This window comes from Labrus mixtus, chromosome 18, assembly GCF_963584025.1.
Source record: "Labrus mixtus chromosome 18, fLabMix1.1, whole genome shotgun sequence".
NCBI lineage: Eukaryota > Metazoa > Chordata > Actinopteri > Labriformes > Labridae > Labrus > Labrus mixtus.
The window spans coordinates 7,357,431-7,378,166 of record NC_083629.1 but is presented as its reverse complement, the minus strand read 5'-3'; the positions used below and the strand labels follow the sequence as shown (position 1 = coordinate 7,378,166).

At 42.9% G+C, this 20,736-nt stretch overlaps 1 protein-coding gene across 2 annotated transcripts in view; it reads right to left on the bottom strand.

Annotated features, from left to right (window-relative positions):
• arhgap5 (Rho GTPase activating protein 5) overlaps positions 1-20,736 on the bottom strand; it is a 51,799-nt gene that overhangs the window by 13,355 nt on the left and 17,708 nt on the right. For both annotated transcript variants that reach the window (XM_061062616.1, XM_061062617.1), the window contains exon 4: positions 1,040-1,117. In XM_061062616.1, coding sequence (XP_060918599.1) covers positions 1,040-1,117 — 78 coding nt within the window. The remainder of the gene's footprint in view (positions 1-1,039; positions 1,118-20,736) is intronic.

Here is a 20,736-nt window from a genome sequence, read left to right as displayed (position 1 = left end):
GTGAAGTTTCTTGTTCTAAATCCACTCTGATCCTGTATTTGATCATGTCTATAAACCCCTCTATTTCAGCCCTGCTCAGAACAGGCTGTTTCTGTGTCTGTACCTTTAAATGTAAATGAGCTGTGTCTGACCACGCCCCCTCTCTGGAAGGGCTTGGGTGTCTCGGGCTTTCTCGCTCCATGTCCTATTGTTTACAGTGAGAAGGTAGACTCAGAGGGCAGAACAAACACCTAGCTGTGGGAGTGTCACCCACCTGGGGGAGGGGTTACTGCCCTTTGTGATGTCATGAAGGGAAAATCTCCAATCGGCCTGTTTGAGCACACATTTTCTGAAAAGAGGAGCAGGCAAAAGACGAAGAGGATGGACTTTTCTCATCATTGGGGGGTTTGTAGACGGACTAGAGACACATATTAGAGTTAGAGGAACATGGTGAAGTGGATTTAAGGGATCTTCATGTTAAGACTTTTTAAAAGCATACTGAGGCGATCTATCTTAGCATTTGTGAAATACATTAAGTGTAATAGGAGAGGAAATTAAAGGATCAATAATCAGCATGGGAGTGAAAAAACAAACCAGCTCATTTCATCTCAGTCCTGTCTCCATATTTCAGCGCCTGGCTGTAAAATGACTGACACGGCTGAGTGTGTGTGCTGGTGAAGTCACATTCCTGTGGTGACTTTATTTATTCTAACAGCCGGTTTGGCAGCTCACCAGCCCTCATGTGCAGGTTTCACCGAGCTCCACAGGGCATGTGTTTCTCTTTAAGAACTTCTGCCGCTCGCTCGGCTTTGGACTTTCTCCGCGGGGTCAGATTTATTACACACATCACACAAACGCTACTTGGTTGGTAACATACTGAGCGGAGTTCTTAGAAGGCACAATTTTAAGTTCATGGGAAAATAATTTAGAATCACAATGTGTGAAAATAACGAGAACCGCCTGCCTCAGTGCTTTGAAACTTCAGTTCCACATGTGCTGCTCCTGAGAGTGTGTTTGTGAGGCTGTGCAGGGAGCATGTGGCTGCGCAGGTGTGTCTCACCTTGATCAAACTGTTTCTGGATGTTGTCCTGGTCCGTCTTGTTCCCACTGACACGGTACAGGCCTTCTGTCGTCAATCCTGCAAACACAGACACACCTTTGGTTTAGTGAGACGATAACAATGTTCCAACTTTTGAATTTAAAACAGATTGGCCAACGTGAGCAGTGTAATAGGATTCAGATAAAGTGGTTTTCTGTTTAAACATGCAGAGATTTTAATGGATTAAAACTTTCAGACCATAAATTACAAAACAAAAAATGACTTTTCTCTGAATTTTACTCATTCGGTCTTTGAGCTCTTTTTCAGTTTTCTCTCATTAAAGTCTTGATAATTATTGATTTGCTCTGCAGATTTTAGATGTTTTGGGGGCTTTTTATGTCTTCATGGTAGAGAAAACATGGCCGAACTTTCATCCTTTGCAACCCCAAAATAAAAGTACAGACATCAAGCCGTCAGGCGTCTGCAGCAACAATGACATGAAAAGAGCAAACAAACAATTTAGCTTGTTTGTGTTTTTGAGCCTTCTGCTGATTCGTGAGCGTCTCTAACCATAAATATCACAACCAGCTGGAAGCTGACAGCTGATCCCAGACCAGCACATATGGAGTTGGAGGATCTTAATTAGGCTCTAATGTGTGTTCAGACACACACACAATACAGGTTGTGTTCTGCTCTGTTGCTGCTGCAAGGTCACCCACACTGCAGTATAGGTGTGTGTGTGTGTGTGTGTGTGTGTGTCTGCAGAGGCAGCAGTTAAGCATAGACAGTATTATGTAAATTCAGTTTAATGGATTCCAGTAAATCGTGTCAAGTGTGAGCAAGTGTGGGAGCGTGTGTGCGTTTAGTGGTATCAAGGTGTTTATCTGAGACTCCTGTGTTTTTATGATTAATGTGTGTGTGTGTGTGTGTGTGTGTGTGTGTATGTATGTCTGTGTTGACTCAGGGTGTGCCACAGAACACTTTGTCTTGGCTCTTAAGTTTAAAGAAATCTGAGGAAAGCAGCGTTTTTTAAAGGGACCTTTCTGCAATCATCAGCCCACTTGACTTACTTTGTGTGTGTGTGCGTGTGTGTTATATAGCTGAAAAAAACCCACTAAGTACAAAGTGGGTGGAAAGCCAATTAAATGTTTGCTTCTGAATATTCAACATGTTAAGATTTCTAAATTTGCACTGAGCTGAAACCTCAGGTTTAGAGAAATGAAGCCAATACACAAGTTCCAAAAAACCTGCAGTTCCTCAAATGTCCACTAGAGTCTGTCTCCTGCAGTGAGTCAGTCCCCCATAGAGCCCCATGTTAAAATGTCCAACTTTACAGCAGAATTAAACATGTTTACAGCTGGGTACAGAAATATATTTCATATAAGTCATTTAATCCGATAATATTAAGGCTAAGAGTTTTGCATTTGATTTGCATAATTAGGGGCGTGGTTGAGTTGACTGCTAGGTGCGTTGAAGGCGTTTGCCAAGAAGCTTACGGCCTGCCTCAACTCCACCTCTTTGCCTGCTGCTAGGTTGATCGATAGTTATGTAGAGGCAGCATTTCCAACATGGCCGCCACCATCGTTGGGCTCAAAACGCTTCTTAAAAAAACAACGGGTGAAGTCACTGAGACTACATCCATGTTTTAAACTGTCCGTGATTCAAGAGAAATGGAGATGGCATCACAATTAACGAAAAACACAACATCTATACTGCTGGACTTGTTTCTGCTCCAGAGCTTAATTTCAACCAATCACAATCAGTAAACAAATCATGAATGCATCTATTTCCTTTGTTGCTCATCAGTCACTTCACACAGAGAATTCCAACATCTTCCATGTTCCCTTAATGCAGCATCCCCTCAGTCATTCTCTGACCTTTGCATGACCCCTCCGACGCCCCCTGACAGAATGCTAGGCACCCTGTACATCCCTCTGTCCTTGTGAGGACATCTGATTCTCAACAGGATGTAACACACAGTACACACACACACACAAATTCAGGGCAGACCTGAGGGGAAGGAAGTTAACAGTGCAGCTCATGTTTGCATGTTGGGATCTGATAAGACTCGTCCTGCTGCGATATGATCTAATATCCTGATACACACACACTGAACACACAGAGACACTTAGTGTAGGACAGTGTCTCTTTAACTCTCTCTCTCTATCTCTGTCTTATCTCTAAACTGCTTCACTCACTCTCTCTCTCGCCCCACCTGTCTGTCAGCACATTGGCTGGTTGCAGCAGTTATTTTATTGCTGTGACATCCATCTGCTGTGGGAGCGGACAAGAAACCAGTTCAATAAGTGAAAGTCAATCATCGGCTATTTTTAACTCTTCTATATTTCCAGACAGAAACACACAAACACTCACAGTAACAGAGAGTCAACACCGACGTTGATAAATGCTCCAACTCGCCTATTTTATCAAACATCCTGCAGATACAGTTGACACAAACTTTACACGATGGGACGCATCGGTGTGACCAAATGAAGTTTCCATCACTGTTCTTAAATGAACTTAAATGGTCAAAACATTCATAGACTGCAACGTAAACCATTTTAATATACAGCTGATGAACCAATGGAAAGAGAAGTCATCTTTATTTAGAGATTCTGCATAAAATGTAGAACTTGTAGGAATGGGATCACAGGGCGTGGGGCTTAAAGCTCGCAACAACACTTCCATTGATATCAGATACAAAACAAGCACCACCACATGCTGACTCTCAGCTTGTTAGCATTCCTTCCTTGTTTATTGTTTACAAGGTTTTCGACAGGAGGTGAATTATCCAAAGTGATATCCTCCTTTCCCAAACAAAAGATTAAAATCGGTAAAAGAACAGAAGCAGAATCAAGCTAAATCACGCTGTTCTTGGGTTAGCACTGGCTTCTGGCAGAGCTGCAGCTAGCTCGTTTGACGCCGCACGTCTTGTTTTTGAAGCATGATTCCTGTGTTTGGAAGATGTTGTCGTCCTTCATTAACCATAAGCCAGATAATTTACCTCGATCCAAAATATCTGCAGATGTAGATGTAAAAACAAATACCAAAACAGGAAGTCTCACTCTCAGCTTGTTTTAAGGTTAGCATTCCTTTCCTGTTTATTGTTTACTAAGTTTTCACCCTGAAGCTGTTACAGAGATCTCCTGCTTTCATTATTCTGGGTTAGGGTCAAGAGGAGGGGCACATGATTTAAGGAGCGGGCACAGGCCTTCAGAAGGGGGGCACAGGCCAGCATGATTGTCAGATTAAATTAAACTTGTTTTCATTGTTCACCATGTTCTCCTTTATGTTGACAAGTTGTTGCACCTAAAGTCAAATGATCAGCAGAAGTCAGCTCCAATAAATAGATGTTTGATATAACGCAGATAATAACACTGAATAAAGTGCTTTTAAAGAGCTGCAAGCCAGACCAACACTAACTTAACCCACTCATTTGTGTAACAGTGCGTTTAACAGGTGGAACATGAGGCTTGTGTAGGCTGATACAGGAGTGTGTCGCGGCTCTGGACCAGACAAACAGAACTAGGTTAACAGTATGAACTCCTGCATTGAGACTGAGTGAAGTGATGACTACAAACACTGTGTTTCACCCGGAGAAAAAAGATCCAAACCCTCAGCCTAAAAAAGTCCCTGCTGTTGTTTTAGGGATTCATTCAAAGAGGTTCGGAAACAAAAAGCAGACCTGTGCTGTAGGACAAAGATTCCTCACATCGAGGTGTTCTCTCGTCCTCAAAAACACGCAAAGTGGACACAAACGTCCGACTGTTAAACATGCTATTCTCATTAAGATAATGACTTAAAGGTGTTGACATGTCAGGCTCTATAGGCCTGAGATAATCAGATTAAAGATAAAGCAGCTGAACACGGCCTCATTGTCTCCGTGCTGACATGCGATCGCTGTGAACAGGAAACCATTTACAACCAGATCTGAGGACTGTAGTGTCAACACTGTTTTATTCCCTGCATCACATGTTCACCTGCCGTTGTGTGGTTACATAAGGGGAGGAGTCTTTGATGTTTGTAGTTTGTCATTTAGACATTTAAATCTTTATTCAAAAGAAAGCTGATAACAATAAATACATCGTGTTTGGCAGTGTATGCTACGGGGGCCGGATCACCCCCCGCTTGGTCGCTAGGGTGATGGTGTCTGATGATAAGACCCCAAACACCTGATGACCCCGGGGTACATCACGCTGGTGTGTCCAGGTTGCACCACCAGGTGACGTCGTCATCACTTGTTCCACAAAATGATGCTCTGAAGAGATTTAACTTTCTTTTTTGACCTCCCATGGCACTACTATATGACTCCTCACGGTTTGACGCCTCTCTTCTTCAGCTAGTGATGGTGATTAAGGGAGGCCGAGAGCAAATAGCGCCCTCTGTTGTCCGTTATCTGTAGAGATTTTGAATTGGAGCGTGAGGTATTTTTACATCCTGACTTAAAGGAGGGGGCCTCTAGTGGGCGTGATGGCTATCCAGGAAGAAAAGGCAGACCTCTGGTTGTAACATAGGTTCCTGCAGGTTTCAACAAGTTAGATTTAAGACTTTTTAATCCATCATGTTGAAGATAAAAAGCTGTACAGACTACTATTTGGAACTTGTGGAGAAGAATTGGATATGTCACCGTCTGTGTTTAGGGGTCGTATCGGAGGGTTTGCAGATACTGGTATCAGTGTTCAAACAACTCAATAAAGAGGCCAAAGAGTTGAGATGCAGTGACAGTCTTCTGATCTGTGTTAGTTTGGAGTGTGTCAGTCTTTTTATCCTAAACCAAACAGAAACACACACACTAACCCATGTCTCTTAAAACCCTCCGCAAACAGGATCATCTGCTTCTACTTTCCATCTGCACATCCCCGGTCGCCTGTTCCACTTTCTCATATCCAGGACACTGAGGGGTTTAATGCTGTGTTCATTATAGATGGGATACGACAGGCTTACACGTTCTGACTCTTATGAGGAAGATAAATGTGCAGGTAAAAGTGCCCGTTTTTCCCAAAGGGGGCCAAACGCAGGTTTTTCCCACAATCCTCGGGCTGAGCTTTCTGGTCTGGAAACCATTCTGCTCCCGACACCCTCCTCCAGAGAGAGGGGAGAGGGAGTGTTAAAGGAAGCCTTAAGTGTGTGCACTTTCTTTGTACACACACACACACACACACACACACACACACACACACACACACACACACACACACACACACACACACACACACACACACACACACACACACACACACACACACACACACACACACACACACACACACACACACACACACACACACACACACACACACACACACACACACACACACACACACACACACACACACACACACACACACACACACACACACACACACACACACACACACACACACACACACACACACACACACACACACACACACACACACAGAGCTGTGGTCTGGTGGAGTCATCAGTTTCTCTGCTGGTGTGTTAATTTAATGACTGGCCCTCCACACAACCATGGGTCAATATAAATCAATACAAAGGCCACAATGAGTGTGTGTGTGTGTGTTTATGTCTGTGTGCAAGTATGATTTAATATCTGGGCACCTTGGGTAACGAGATCCATACACACACATGCACACACACTCACAGTCCCAGCACACAAGCAGCTGCACTGCTGCAGTCTGCTTTCAGCACTGAGACGGTTGCAGTGTGGAGTTCATGACGACTAAATCCTGATTTCATCAAATGCACAGATTCTGTTTGTGTCTGATTCTCTGCAACACTCTGAGACACTGACACTGTTTCTCTATAGCTTCAAACCTGAAACTAAGATCTGAAATGTGACGAGCAGGGCTGCAGAGAGAACCAGCAGACGATGTCTTGCGTTACTGTGCTGTTGTTTCACAGACACATCGGCTCGTTCAAACACTCAGAGGGGGAAGACCACCGATAGAAATATCCAAAAACCCTCAGGATGACAACTGAAAGGGGAAGTCTCCCGAGTGTGCACATCAAGCTCAGTTTACTTGTCATGAAGCGGGCTAGCCAGCCAGTGAAAACATTAGTATAATGTCTCAGAGTCTCTGGAGGAGCTTTGTCAAGTCAGAGTCAAGTCATCGTGATTATGTTGGCTCAGACAAACAGACTCTGAACGAACAGACAGAATAAAGGGTGAGTTATAGTTTACATGCACTCTTCATCTTTTGTTGATTTTGCACTCTCACATTTCATATTTCCCTTAGATTGTGCAGGTCTACTTAGCATCTGGCATTTGGTCTGAGAACTGCTTACGAAGACAAACAACCTGCAGAGAGCCGATCTGTTTGTTTGCTAAATCTGTTTATGATCATTATAAACTGAGCTCAACTGTGAGGTTTTTAAAATCACAGACTGACCTACAAGTTCAGCTCCCAAAAGTCTCAGTTGTTGTGTGTGTGTGTGTGTGTGTGTGTGTGTGTGTGTGTGTCGTGTGAATATGTGCTGAGGGTAGGACAGATGTCCGGCTTTCAGGAAGCAACAGGAGCAGCAAACAACACACCCACGCTGTAACTAACACACACACACGCGCGCGCATCAACATGCACAAAAACTAGTTTCTAAAGTAAAAGAGACAGATGGGTCAGCATTATAAATAGAGCTGTGAAGCTGCAGCTACCTGGTCACTGCTCTATTTACACACAAACACTTTCATTATTTGTATTTGGTGTTTTCTACATTTTCTCTGTACCTGCAGCTGAATGGGATTCTGATAGTTAGGGATTATAATTTGAATTTAAACCAAGCGGCAACCTCAGATGTTGAAAAATGAAGCCAATGCGGAAGTGCAAAATCCTGAAATTCATCGAGTGTCCACTCGAGGCTGGCTGCAGAAGCACAGGACGTCACATACACACCCATTCTAAAAAGTCTGTTTTTACAGCATAAACAAACATGTTTACAGCCTGGTTCAAAAAAAACAAATAGGTCTGATTTACTATACATTTTATTATTTTGAAAAGCAAACACATACCTAAGATATAACTGAGCCCTGAGGCGTTGATGAAGAACAGTCGGTGCTGTTTTAAGCTATAAAGATGCTGTTCTTGCACTCAGTGTTTTAATTCATTTTCTGAATGCTTTTAATTGGTGGACACTATAAACCTATTGATAACATGTATGAAATATGCCTTCATTGTTGCATCACATGTCCAACATTTAAGCTTCTTCTACTTTGATATTTCCTCATCCTGAAGGGTATTTACTATTTTAAGGATGGGGTTGGTGATGTTTAGCTGCTCTTTCAGTGACTTATAAGCACTCACTATCTCACACACACACAAAAAACCACACAAGCATTTATTTTTGGCAGGGATAAAGTGACAGCAGGGTAAAAGAGGATGGAGAGGGGAGATAAGGATGAGACTGAAAGATGAAATGGAAAGAAAAGCAGGAGAAAGAGGAGAGGGCAGAAGGAGAGGAGGAGGAGGAGGAGGATGAGAAGAACAAAAGAAAATAGCATTCAGGAGAAAAGATAAAAGGAAAGAAGTAAAGAAAGGATTACAAAGGAGAGAGCGGGGCAGGGAGAGTCAGCACCTTGTGTTGTACAACATGGCCGACTAAAACGCCCTCCAGAGACCTTCATCAAAGCCACTGCATCATCAGAAGCACACACAAGTACTGCTGCTGACTGTGTGTGTGTGTGTGTGTGTGTGTGTGTGTGTGTGTGTGTGTGTGTGTGTGTGTGTGTGTGTGTGTGTGTGTGTGTGTGTGTGTGTGTGTGTGTGTGTGTGTGTGTGTGGAGCCTGCAGCAAGGTGCTGGTTGAGGTCACTGAAGCTCAGGAGGGCGACAGACTGGCATGTCTGTAACAGCAGGATTTCAAAATCCTCTCATCACTGTTCCATTTACAGCTGCTGTCCAGCTGTTAACCCTCACGGCTCTGCGGTACAGGAGAACCACCAGTGATCACAATGACATCGCTGCTTTCTGTGACGTTCTGTCTGTGGTTTGTTTTACGCCTTCACACGAGAGTGAACGGCCTGAAAGGGGCTAAGGTTGTGTCCACTCTAGGATATATTCAATTAGCACCATGCAAACAACAATGTAACAGGGATTTAAAAACAAAAAGCCAAACTGTAGTCGCCCCCCCCCGTTACACGTCTGCTTCACCATGTATTACACAGCATACAGCGTCAAGTAGTGATGTCATCAAGACAGCGTAACACCCTGACACAAAAGAAGGACACACTATGTTTCTGTTGCAAAAATAATCAATGCTCAAATTTTCTAGTTTTTCTCTGGAGCTCCTGCTGCCCTTTTGTTATGATGTTATGATGACTGTAATATAATGACATCATCGACTCTGAAATGATGTCATCAACAGTCACTGGATGAAGCGAAAGGACAGACGCCTTGGCTTGTTCTGCAAAAAGGATTAGTCTTTATTTTAGAACAGTTTCAACAGGGTCATTAAAAACTGGGCGTGTTTTTATTTGTAAGGTTAAAGGACCTTCTCACTTCATGTGATTCGGTTTGTAAATCCCCTTCAGTCTCAATGAGACATAAAGTAGTCTATTCTCAGGGCCTAAAAGGCTGGACATCGTTTTTGTGAGCATTCATCAAAATCTGGATGGTTTTGTGGTTATGTAAGGCCATTATCACGGAGCGATTAGAAACACTGCCAGCTGTAGTCATAAGCCATGCTCGCTCGCCTGTAACCATCTACACACAACAATGTGCAACAACCACCACGTTTCCAACCGGACATCAGCTCGAGTCAGGGAGGAAATGAGCAGAAACTCGAGTCACACTGAGGCAGCTAAAAATAAAGACGAGTTCAGCCGTCAGAGTCTCGCTCCCCGCTGATCCTGTTTGGACCAAAATTTAGGAAACCATCGTTCAGAGTATTCCGAGTGACAGCTGTTAGCGAGAACAGCAGCTGGAAATGAAGCTGCCACTTAACTCCTGATTGGGCGACACTGTGACTGCTGCCTTGTTACCTGCAGGAAACAGGGGAGTTGTGGAGTTTTAACTCTGTCAGAGTTTATTGAAAATGTATATGCAATGTGAGGCTACGTGCTAACTAAAGAGCACTGACATTAGCAGAACAATGCAGGACACGGGTGACTGCAGCTCGAGCAAAGGACAACTGGAGGGGAAAGGGGTTGGAGGTGTGTCTCTGGAGGAGAGTGAAGGCTTCAGTATGGTGGAGGTGTGGCCAACCAGCAGTTTGATTTGGCTTCATACTGGTGCATCTACTGGATCAAAAACTCGCACATTCTTCCTTTAAAGACAGAGTGTCTGTGGATTAACCAGGACGATACTGAGAGATGTTGTCATTACTCAAAAAGCACAAAGTAAATACAATCTAATAGTGAGAATAAGGAGACAGAAATCTAGTAGTGAAATAAGAAAACAAAAGCAGTAGTAAGAAAAAACACTTCTGCTCTGCCTTTTTGGTGACATATTTAGCTGACTTTGGCAAACGGCCAATGATGTAATCCAAGGTGACCCAGTTTTAAAGGGATAGGACGGAGGGAAGGACACTCTTGAGCTGCAATTCATATATTATCATCTTATTTGCTCTCGTTGAAGTCCATGCAAACGCTTGATATACACTCTGCACACCGGTTTGTTTTCAGCACACTCACATGTTCCCCGGCGGCGTGGTGGCAGAAAACATGAGAGAAAGCGGTAAAAATGAGAGAGAGAGAAGGGCAACATACGGGCTTTCAAAGGACATTAATGGAAGACTGGACTGCTCAGATACAGCCACAGGACACACTCTCCCTGTTACACACACACACACACACACACACACACACAAGCCCCATTGGACCAGATGACTGCCTCGGAGCGAGGTGGCACAGCACTAGCTCCTCTCGCTCACCCTTTTTTCCCCTCTTTCTCCCTTCACAGCCTGCCCCCAAAGCACACAAACGCTACACGATCCCTCCTGAGCCTGCTGTAGCCCCCAGCCCTGCTCAAACTGGCCTCGCCCGTCCCCCCTTAATACTCTGCTGCACACACATGCACGCTAGCGGCCAGAACCAATTGCCTTAATCTAATCCTTGCAGTGGCCCGTCACTTTAAGCAAAGAGAGAGAGAGAGAGGGACGGTGATTCATGGCCACAATATGCCAGCTAAATCTGAAGATGGTGAGTTTCTATACAGGATGGTTTTATGAGGATCCACCTAAACTGGGACGATAACACTGCTGACCAAACGCCTGTTTGGAAACAGTTTAGTGTGTGACGGCAGGAACAAGAGACTTTTGGAAGCTTTGACCTAGACGGATACAATCCTTTCCTTTTTAGTTTTTTATGAATTACGACATGTCCTACCGCGATTAGTCACATCTCCATCCCTCACCTTGACAAATAAGCAACAAATAATCAGCCCTGACCACCAGCGCTTAATTTAACCTGAATTACAAGCGCTGCTAACGATGGTTGTTAGGCTACAAGAACGTTAAACTAAGGCTTCATAAGTGTATTTGACCTGTTGGGTTGGAGTCTGAGGATAATGGCCGTGTGGTCACACCTTTGATGCAGTCAGCTGAAGCTCAAGTTAGTTATCAGCTACTTCAAATTAATTACTGCCAATCAAGTGTTGAAAAAAACTGCATCTTTGATTCAGGAGGGACGTGATGCGAACACAGCTGTTGTGTCAAACATGAGGAACAGCACATAAAATACTGAGTTATAGCTCGTAAAAAGTCCACATTTTTCTGTGAAATATTGCACTTCATATCGTTATCACAATAGAACAATGTTATCACACATCACATGTTATTCTCATATCATGCAGGCCTGGTCTTCATAACCAATCTGTACACGATTCAGGATCAGAAGAGGTCTCTACACACATGCAGGACATGGTATTTGGTTTAATTGGCGTGCATGAAGAGATTATTTCTTACACAGCTCCTCAGACAAAATTACCGTTCCTAAAAACACCGTGTAGTTCACCCTGTACTCACAACATGTCCTTGTAAATGTGCTTACACGCAGCTGCTGACCTCATTCTTTTAAAAAATCAAGAGGATGACAATTTCATATTTGCCTTTCTTGAAGTCTACCTTTACAAAAAAAAAAGCTCAGGTACATCAGGTTCAAACACATTAAGCTGACTTAGTGTGGGCGCCGTCACAAAGAGAAGGTCAGAGTTAGGATGTTGCAGTAACTCTCATCAAACATAAACTACAAAGGCAGAGCCACGGCCACTTCACTCTCTCTTCTTCACGCACGCACGCACGCCCGCACGCACGCAGAAATCCAGAGGGCGTTGGAGAGAGGCGGAGAGGGCAAAATTTGTCCAGAAGGGTGGGGATTGCGGGGATCAAAGAGGATAGAATCCCTGTCGCACTTATTCAACCAGGAAGAGAGGGCCTGGAAGAGTGTGTGTTGGTGTGTGCGTGGTTGGGGAGAGGAGGTTACGGGCACCACACACATTTTCCTATCTCTCGGTGTCTCTGAGTCGATGACCAGGAAATCCACAAGGAACAGATTAAGACTACAGGCTACGGAGCACGATGTAGTGGCATATATGTGTGTGTGTGTGTGGGGGCTGTGTATGTCTGTAATATATGTACCGGTGTGTGTGTGTGTGTGTGTGTGTGTGTGTGAAACAGCAGCCTAGGCGTGCATTATCTTGAACTTTCAAACAATGCTAGCGGCAAGCAGACAAAGGCAAGCAGCTGAGCTTAAGAGGGTGAAGAAGATATTCACTCCCCTCCCGGGAAGTAGTGCGAGTCGCATCTGAAACATGCTGTGCAGGTAGAGAGAGAGAGAAAGAGAGAGAGAGAGAGAGAGAGACAGACAGAGAGGGAGAGAGAGGGAGAGAGAGAGAGAGAGAGACATCCACTATGAGGTGCCTAGTTAGAAACATTGACTGTAGCGCAACGCCTCACATTAAATATGAAACATTCAATGTTTTAGTTTGAATCATGTTGTTCAGATTTTGTTCGCTTTGTGTGTAAATGTATTAAAAATATGTTAAAATAAGTAAAAGAGGACACAAGATTGGATCATGATGATACTGTGTTTAAAGACAAAAGGTTGCTGGGACTCGAGCTTCTCACTTATTGAAAAAAGTCATGACTCAGAGAGATATTTACACAGGATAGACTTGACTTCTGACGTATTTATGTGGAACATGTCTTAAACTTCCTTCAAATGGTCACATATCATGTGCGTTGGATTCTAGCCCCCTGAATTAAGTTGAATGGAAATCATATCGTGGAAGACTTTGTAATATCGTTGTCCAAATAATCAGTATCATATCTTATCTTGATGAAACTGGAGATTTACATCTCTACTCATGTGGCAGTGATTACGGAGGTTTTCCTTTCCAGACAGAAACACCAGAAGGCAGCAGGTCAGACAGTCAGACCAGTCCCGCTGGTCTGCTGGGAGCACTGGCCACACACTGACCATTGAACAGGAAGCTCAGTCAGTGCGTTTCCATTGAACATGACGTCAGCCCAGCTGCAGGCAGGAAAACAACACACACGTGATCCCACCACACACACACATATACAATGAAAGAAATGGAAGTGTACAGATTGGGAGGCACGCCAGCCGCCGATCAATGTTCAACTTGAACTCTCACTTTGGCTGATTTCTCTCTCTTCTGCTGGAGCGCTCAGAGCAGGAAGCAGAGAGATGATAAAGAGAAGTGCAGAGAGCGTCTGACAGCGACGACTGGAAGAACACAGAACATTCAAAATATCCCTCAGTTCTTGTCAGTTCTGTTTTTTAACCTCTTTTTTTCAGCCTCTAGGTCCACAGAAGGAGTAGAAAATACTAAAAGATGTAACAAAGATTGCTTCAAAACAAACCCATTCACTCCAACAAGAATCCTTCTGTTCCACTAATATTCAGGAGCAGGGATCTGACTTCAAAGCCGTCTGAAAATAGGCAATAATCGGCTTTGTATGAAGCCGGGTTGACACTGCTGCTGAATAATTCTCCAGCAGAGCTCAGAGTGAAAGTTTAAAAACAGTCTGCTGGGGTTTCCCCGCCTCTTTCACAACGAAACCAGCTGGACCACAACAAAACCTGGCAGCATTTCAACCTTTTCAATGGGCTGAAGAGATCTATGTGAAAAACAAAATCACAGGCGGCAGAGAGGACACATCCAAGCTAATCGCTGAGTCCTTTCCATTTAAACCCAAAATCACTTTTTTTGTGCAGTCGGCCACATGACAGTATTTATACTGCACATCCAACAGCTCATGCAGCGGCCTCCTGTGATTTTGCACGGTATGTTTGCTAAAGATATAATTTGATTAGTTACAAGAAGAGACCGAGTGATTGATCAGCCAGTCGATACTGTCGTCCGATATCACAACAGTGATTATCAGTATCGGCTCCTTTTATCTCCGATATGCAGCGATATTACACGACATCAAAGGTTAGGAGCGCTGCGTGGGTCCTCAATCAAACAGAAGCTCTTTGGAGTAAAGTAGACAAACACAAAGAAACATATCCAAGGTAGAGCCCGACCCGTATGGGATTTTTGGGTCATGTACTGATATCCATATTTGGGAATTAAAAAATGAAAATGAAAAAAAATCCTAAATCTTAAATTCTTAAATTAAAAGATAATTCACATTTTTTGTGTTGCTCCCTCAATTGCAGTTCTGAAACACTTAATGAAGACAAGATGGTCACTCAACTGGAAAGGAACTACCCATGTACGTGTGTCACCACTTTGGAGAGTGATGATTGTACGGATGTAATCCGTATAGCGCCCTCTACTGGTGACAGAGAACTGCTAGTTTAATACAACTAAACTGCACAGACGTGATGAAGTCTCATCAGAGCCTTCATTAGGGTGCACAGGTCACAGAATTACGTCATTATAAAGCGACAAACATCCAGCAAAAAATGTTAAAACAGAAGTGTATGAAAAACATAGAATATGAGCAATTAACTCATGAAAAAATAAAATCAAAAATCTAATACAATATTTTCTTTCTTCTTGTTTGTATCTGCTTCGTGTCTTTCATTGGGGACTTGTTTTGTCACATTCATATTTAATCTGTTGATCACAAAGAGAGTTCAAGAACAGCTCTGAATGGTTATTTAATTATGAAATGTTTTTTGTAGCCCAGTTGTGCGATTACGCAAGCAGAAGAGCGAGGGAATTAGAAAGTTTAAAAAAAGGAAATGAAACTACATCTCAGATTGTTTATTAAAAAAAAGAAAGAAAAGGCACTCTCTTCCAGGAGTGAACTTCAAGATGTGTTTTCATTCAGTCAAATAGCCGATAGAAGTTTTCTTTTCAAAAGCGGAGAACAGAGCGGCTCTCCGCCCTCCTCCACCCCTCCTCACATTAAACTAAGTGCTGGGAAAGATAACAACCAATGGGACTTCCAAATGCATCAACATCAAAAAGCTCTCTCTCTCTCTCTCTCTCTCTCTCTCTCTCTCTCTCTCTCTCTCTCTCTCTCTCTCTCTCTCTCTCTCTCTCTCTCTCTCTCTCTCTCTCTCTCTCTCTCTCTCTCTCTCTCTCTCTCTCTCTCTCTCTCTCTCTCTCTCTCTCTCTCTCTCTCTCTCTCTCTCTCTCTCTCTCTCTCTCTCTCTCTCTCTCTCTCTCTCTCTCTCTCTCTCTCTCTCTCTCTCTCTCTCTCTCTCTCTCTCTCTCTCTCTCTCTCTCTCTCTCTCTCTCTTTTGATGTCTCTGGAGAGCAGGAAACATTTAATAAAACTTCTCTAATCGAGTTCGGCGGCAGAGAGCTGTGTGGCCTCGCTCACGCGGTCGCAGCTGTCTGCTCGTCATCTCAAAGACTCTGGCCCGTCAAAAGGTTTTGGTTTTTTTATTCCCCCGAAGCTGAACTGCTTTTCTGTAAGCAGACCTGACAAAAACCGACCCTATTGTGCCTTTCACTTTTTTTGGCTTCAGGCCCAGAAGTTGCAAAAAAAAAATGAAGTTTCAGAGACTGCCAGGGGTACCACAGAGAGTGGAGCAGGATGGTTACACTCGATACTTCATTCACCGGACGTGATAACAAATGTGCGATTGAAGCAGGGTTCACTGGTACAAGATCTAAATATATGCAGCCTGAACCGGTGCAGACTGGAGCCCGGGGCGTGTCTGCTTTAGCCATTTTAAATACCAAAATGTCAGCGTTTTCTGGTGAGCAGAGATCACTTTGGGGGGAATAAAAACGAGCGAGTTGGTGCCTCAGTTTCACTGCTTTGCATATTCTTTAGCCTACTTTTTCAAGACAAAAGAATAAGTGGTTTCTATCTGATGAGACCCACAGACGTTGTTTAATACAGAGGTAACTTATGACTGCTCTGTGCAGCTGAAAGGCAGCATGTTGGGCATATTCAAAATGAAATCAGAGAGCACTCTGAGTTAATTATTCACTTGTGTGCTCTGTGTTAATAAAAGGATCTTATGGTGGAACTTAAATCTATTCAATGCAAAAGAAAACATCCATTATCATCAGAGTTTATTGTCTGAACAAGAGACCAAAACTCTCTGTGAAAAACACGAGGACTGAATTTGTTCTCCAGCTCTGAAGTGAGAACAAGCAGGACGCCCCTTTGTCTCCCTGCAGGACGATTTGACAATGTGACATTTTGTCATTAGAGACCAAACACGCCCGTCCCTCACTGAAACATTCATTTTTCTAAAAGATACAACTGCTGCTGTCTGAACGTCTGTGGGAGTTCACTTCTTACACCGAGTGCGTGGGCAGAAAGGAGCTTGTGTCACTGTCTCTTCACTTACTGTTCAATCTCTATTTTTTAACAAAAAAAAAAAATCCTTTCACCTCCGTCTTTCCCTCCCCTAAGCTTTCATCTTTTATTCTACATCACTCCTCTCTCAGGAGTATTATCAGGTCTGTGCGACTCCAACCCCTTCGACTCCTTAATATCTGATTCCAGTCAAATTGAAGTTGTTTTTTTTCCTGCAGTTGACCTCTCTGAGTGCCGTTCCGGATAACACCGAGCTTAATGCAGAAAATACAGAGTAGAGATTTGTGCCCGACCTCGTACAGTTGGGTAATACCGCGGCGGTCTGAAAGCATGATCCCCTGACTGCTTCATTTTGGAGAAATGTCAGTTCAGGACCTCTCAGTGTGCTGGAAAGGCCACACACACACACACACACACACACACACACACACAGAGATACTGCGGGCAGAGGCACACTTAAAGAGTCTTTATCCACCAACAGACTAACTCTACTTTAGATATTTTCATAGGAATAAGCCAATGGAGTTGTGAATGCTCACATGAAAGTGTTTAACACTCTCGATAATGCACAGCAACAGAAGAAGACGGAGAGGTTTCCTGCTTTAGGTGACATGAAAGAAGGAATCGTGCAGAGAATAAAAAAAGGTCTAACATCTTCAAAACTTGATTTATGTAAAAATCAAGATTCTTAATAGATTCATAACTTACAAAAATAGTTTTTTTTGGCTTATCAGTCCCTCCCTGCTAAGTGCTAACACTAGCTCTGTAACACAGTACAATAGAGCAGCAAGATATTCAGACAGTCTCAGAGATGACTGGAGTAGATCCTGAAGTGGGTACTAATTCAAAAATAGATTTTGAATCATGAATCAATGAATCCAGAATCGTTTTGAATCGAAAATAGATTCTGAATCAAATCTAATCAAATTGTGAGACACCCAAAGATTTTCAGCCCTGTCAAGCAATATTGTTTTTTCTCTTCCTTAATCTGATTTGGACTCCAACTTCTTTTCAGCTTCAATTAACTTCCAAAGAAGGATCATTTGTAATCCTTCAGAGTCTGTAAGGGCCAATTTTCACATTCCTGTGTCCAAATACCGGACAACAAATCCCAGGGTTCAACGTCTAATATGGCACCAATTTCTTAAAAAAGGTTAGTCTGTGGCCCTAAATATACACAAAGGTATGACAACCATCCACATCCTACAAGCCTCTTTTAGTGTCACAGTTCAGTAATAAACTGTCCAGAAGCTTGTTAGTCTCTTTGGTCAGTAATTTAAAGCCTAAGCATCTATTTGTTGAGTATTATATAGTACACTGACATTCAGAAAAGGAGTCACTAAAATAAATCATGTGATATCTGTAGATAGAGCATCCATCTACGGAGCGGAGGAACAGCTGAGACGTTACGACTCTGTAAGGAGCCATTTTCTGAGTTCAGACGATCATTCAGACGAACACATTTTGATGTCTACATTTGCCACTTCAAGACAATAAATCTCCCCCTGAAGAATCCTTGGCTTCTCCTCTTGACACAGATCAGACACTGAATGATTCGGACACTCCATTTTTTAAACTTCTGATTTCATGAGTGTTTTTAGGAGCACCCATTCTATATCTAGTATCGGGTAAGGCTTTGGTTTATATTTCTAAATATCCACAATCCTGCAGGAAGACTGTAACTTGTCTATAATAAGAACGTGTTGACAGGTCGGGAACGCACTAAAACTGATAACAAGCAGATCTCTTCCTAAAGGAAACAAAGGATGTGAACATTTCATCTCAAGACTATCTTTAAACTCTCTGACGCTGCACACTGAAAACAAATGTCACAACGTCTCAGACAATCATTAAAAAGCAGGCTTGGTGATTTTCTCCAGATCCACTTTTTAAGATGTTGGTTGAAATTGTCTTTAGGTCCTGACAGAAATTAATAACTCATTTTCTCTGAAAAAGGAATAAAAAGAAAATCCGTTGCAGTAGTAAGCCTGTAAAAACTTTTACCAATGTCTGCCACGAGGTACCAATCTGATGAACAAATCACAACCTCCCTGCTCGCTCTCTACCCCTTGCATGCACTAGCCCAAACTCAAAGCGTGAGCTGAGGTCTACTTCTGGAGCAACGGCGCTCGTGCATGTAAGTGATGGGCGTGGCTTTTGAGGGAGCACAGAGGCGAGGGGGTGGGTGCAGACGGAGCACTGAGGGAATGCTACTTTCAAAATCATGCTAGTTATCAACAATGAACAACCCTGCCTTTAAAAAAGCCTCCAGAAGGCATCCTGAGTTTCCACCATCAAAACCACTGAATAGTCTGAGATCTGCTGAAAGGAGCAGACAGAATCTTATCACTTACACAAATAAAGGTCACACACACAATCACAGCTTCACATCTTCACACTTTCAGTCACATTTGCAGCCACACTCCCGTCTCACACGTGCAGAAAATCACAGTTTTTCCTCTCACACTCTCTGAACGGAAACCAGAGGCACCACAAACAGCCATCATCACCTCTCTGCCTCGCAGACGGCAGCTTATTACATGTGGTTAAACCAAACACACCAGCAGTCTGGCCTCAGTGCTGCAACCACAAAAACACAACTGTGCCCATACTGGCGCTGCAGATAAGGTTTGTTTCATTTTGGATTCATTGAGTTTATATTTAAATGTAGTGGGTTAAGCAGTATAGACAATGGATGGATGGATAGGTGTAGTGTGGTGAGTTAAAAACTGGATGATTAATATATTAACAGATTGACATAAATTAATCAGAAGAAGAAGAAGTTACAGTTTGAGCAGAAAGGAAGTCTCTTCAGTGGATTTAGCTCGTTCATTTTGAACACTTTTCTTAAATGATGGGAAATTAGGGTATTGAACTCAAAACAACAATTATAATTTCTGACTTTCTGGATAATCAGTTGATTGAATCGAGTAATGGCCATAAAAAATTAATACCAATCCCAAATTCCAAGGGCCCAAGGTGACGTCTGAATGAAAGACCCTCGCCACTGGGGTATCAGTGGACGAGAGGTTAGTTTGCACGCCTCATGTTCAGAGGTCGTTGTTTTTCCCAGGACAAAGAGTACAAGATAGGAGTCTGATGAAAAAATCAAATTCCCTGAACAGTGATAAATAATGAGTATTTAATCTTATCAAGCCAATGGGGACGTCTGGATCGATGTCTACGAATGTCTCTGTTTCTATCAGAGGTGGGATAATCCCAGGGTAACTCTTGACACAACACGATATGAGATTCATTGCCAACGACAATGATGATGTCACAACAAAGCGATTCTGCAATAACATAAATATTGCAAGATAATTACACATCTATACATCGCAAGGTCTGATTAACTGAACACCACAGAATGACCCTTAAAAGGTTTGGTGTCAGTTTCACGTCTTATTGAGCTCCATCTTTTTAATTTCTTTGCGATGCTTTTTAAACTCTATCCTTCTTTGAACTTCTTCTTTAGCTAATTAACTTCCATTCATATAACCCTCGTTTATGAGCTGCACCCTGTGGAGCCAAATTGGCAGGAAAATCTGTTGGAGCGCTCTATTTTTATTTATTGAAGTATCAATATTTGGCACCAGAGACTTGATAATCGTATCACAGGAGTCAGTACGATTTGTTGCTGCCTCCTCTAGTCGCTACCTGGCCACACTAAAATGCAGCCCAAGAGCTTTCTACGATAACAAGGTCAGCAACCTCTTTAAAAGTATAGCAGCTCAAACTCATCCATTGATCTGGAAGCTAAAGGCGGAAATGCAGCCAAGTTCTGCAATTTACCCAAACATTTTTAAAGTGTGGATGTAGCCTTACTTCTTTGGGCACTTCACATCCACTGACAACGAGCATAAATCAAATCCTTCTCTGTGAGTAATTTGCCAGTGAAGCCACTCTATTAAATGGGTCACCATACAAGGGACGAGTTCTTTAACACCTCACTTTCCCCCGGGAATTAATGTGACAGGGGTCTGGTGACTGAGGGGAACACAACAATAACATAATATTAAAGGGACAGTTTAATGATTCCCTTTGGGA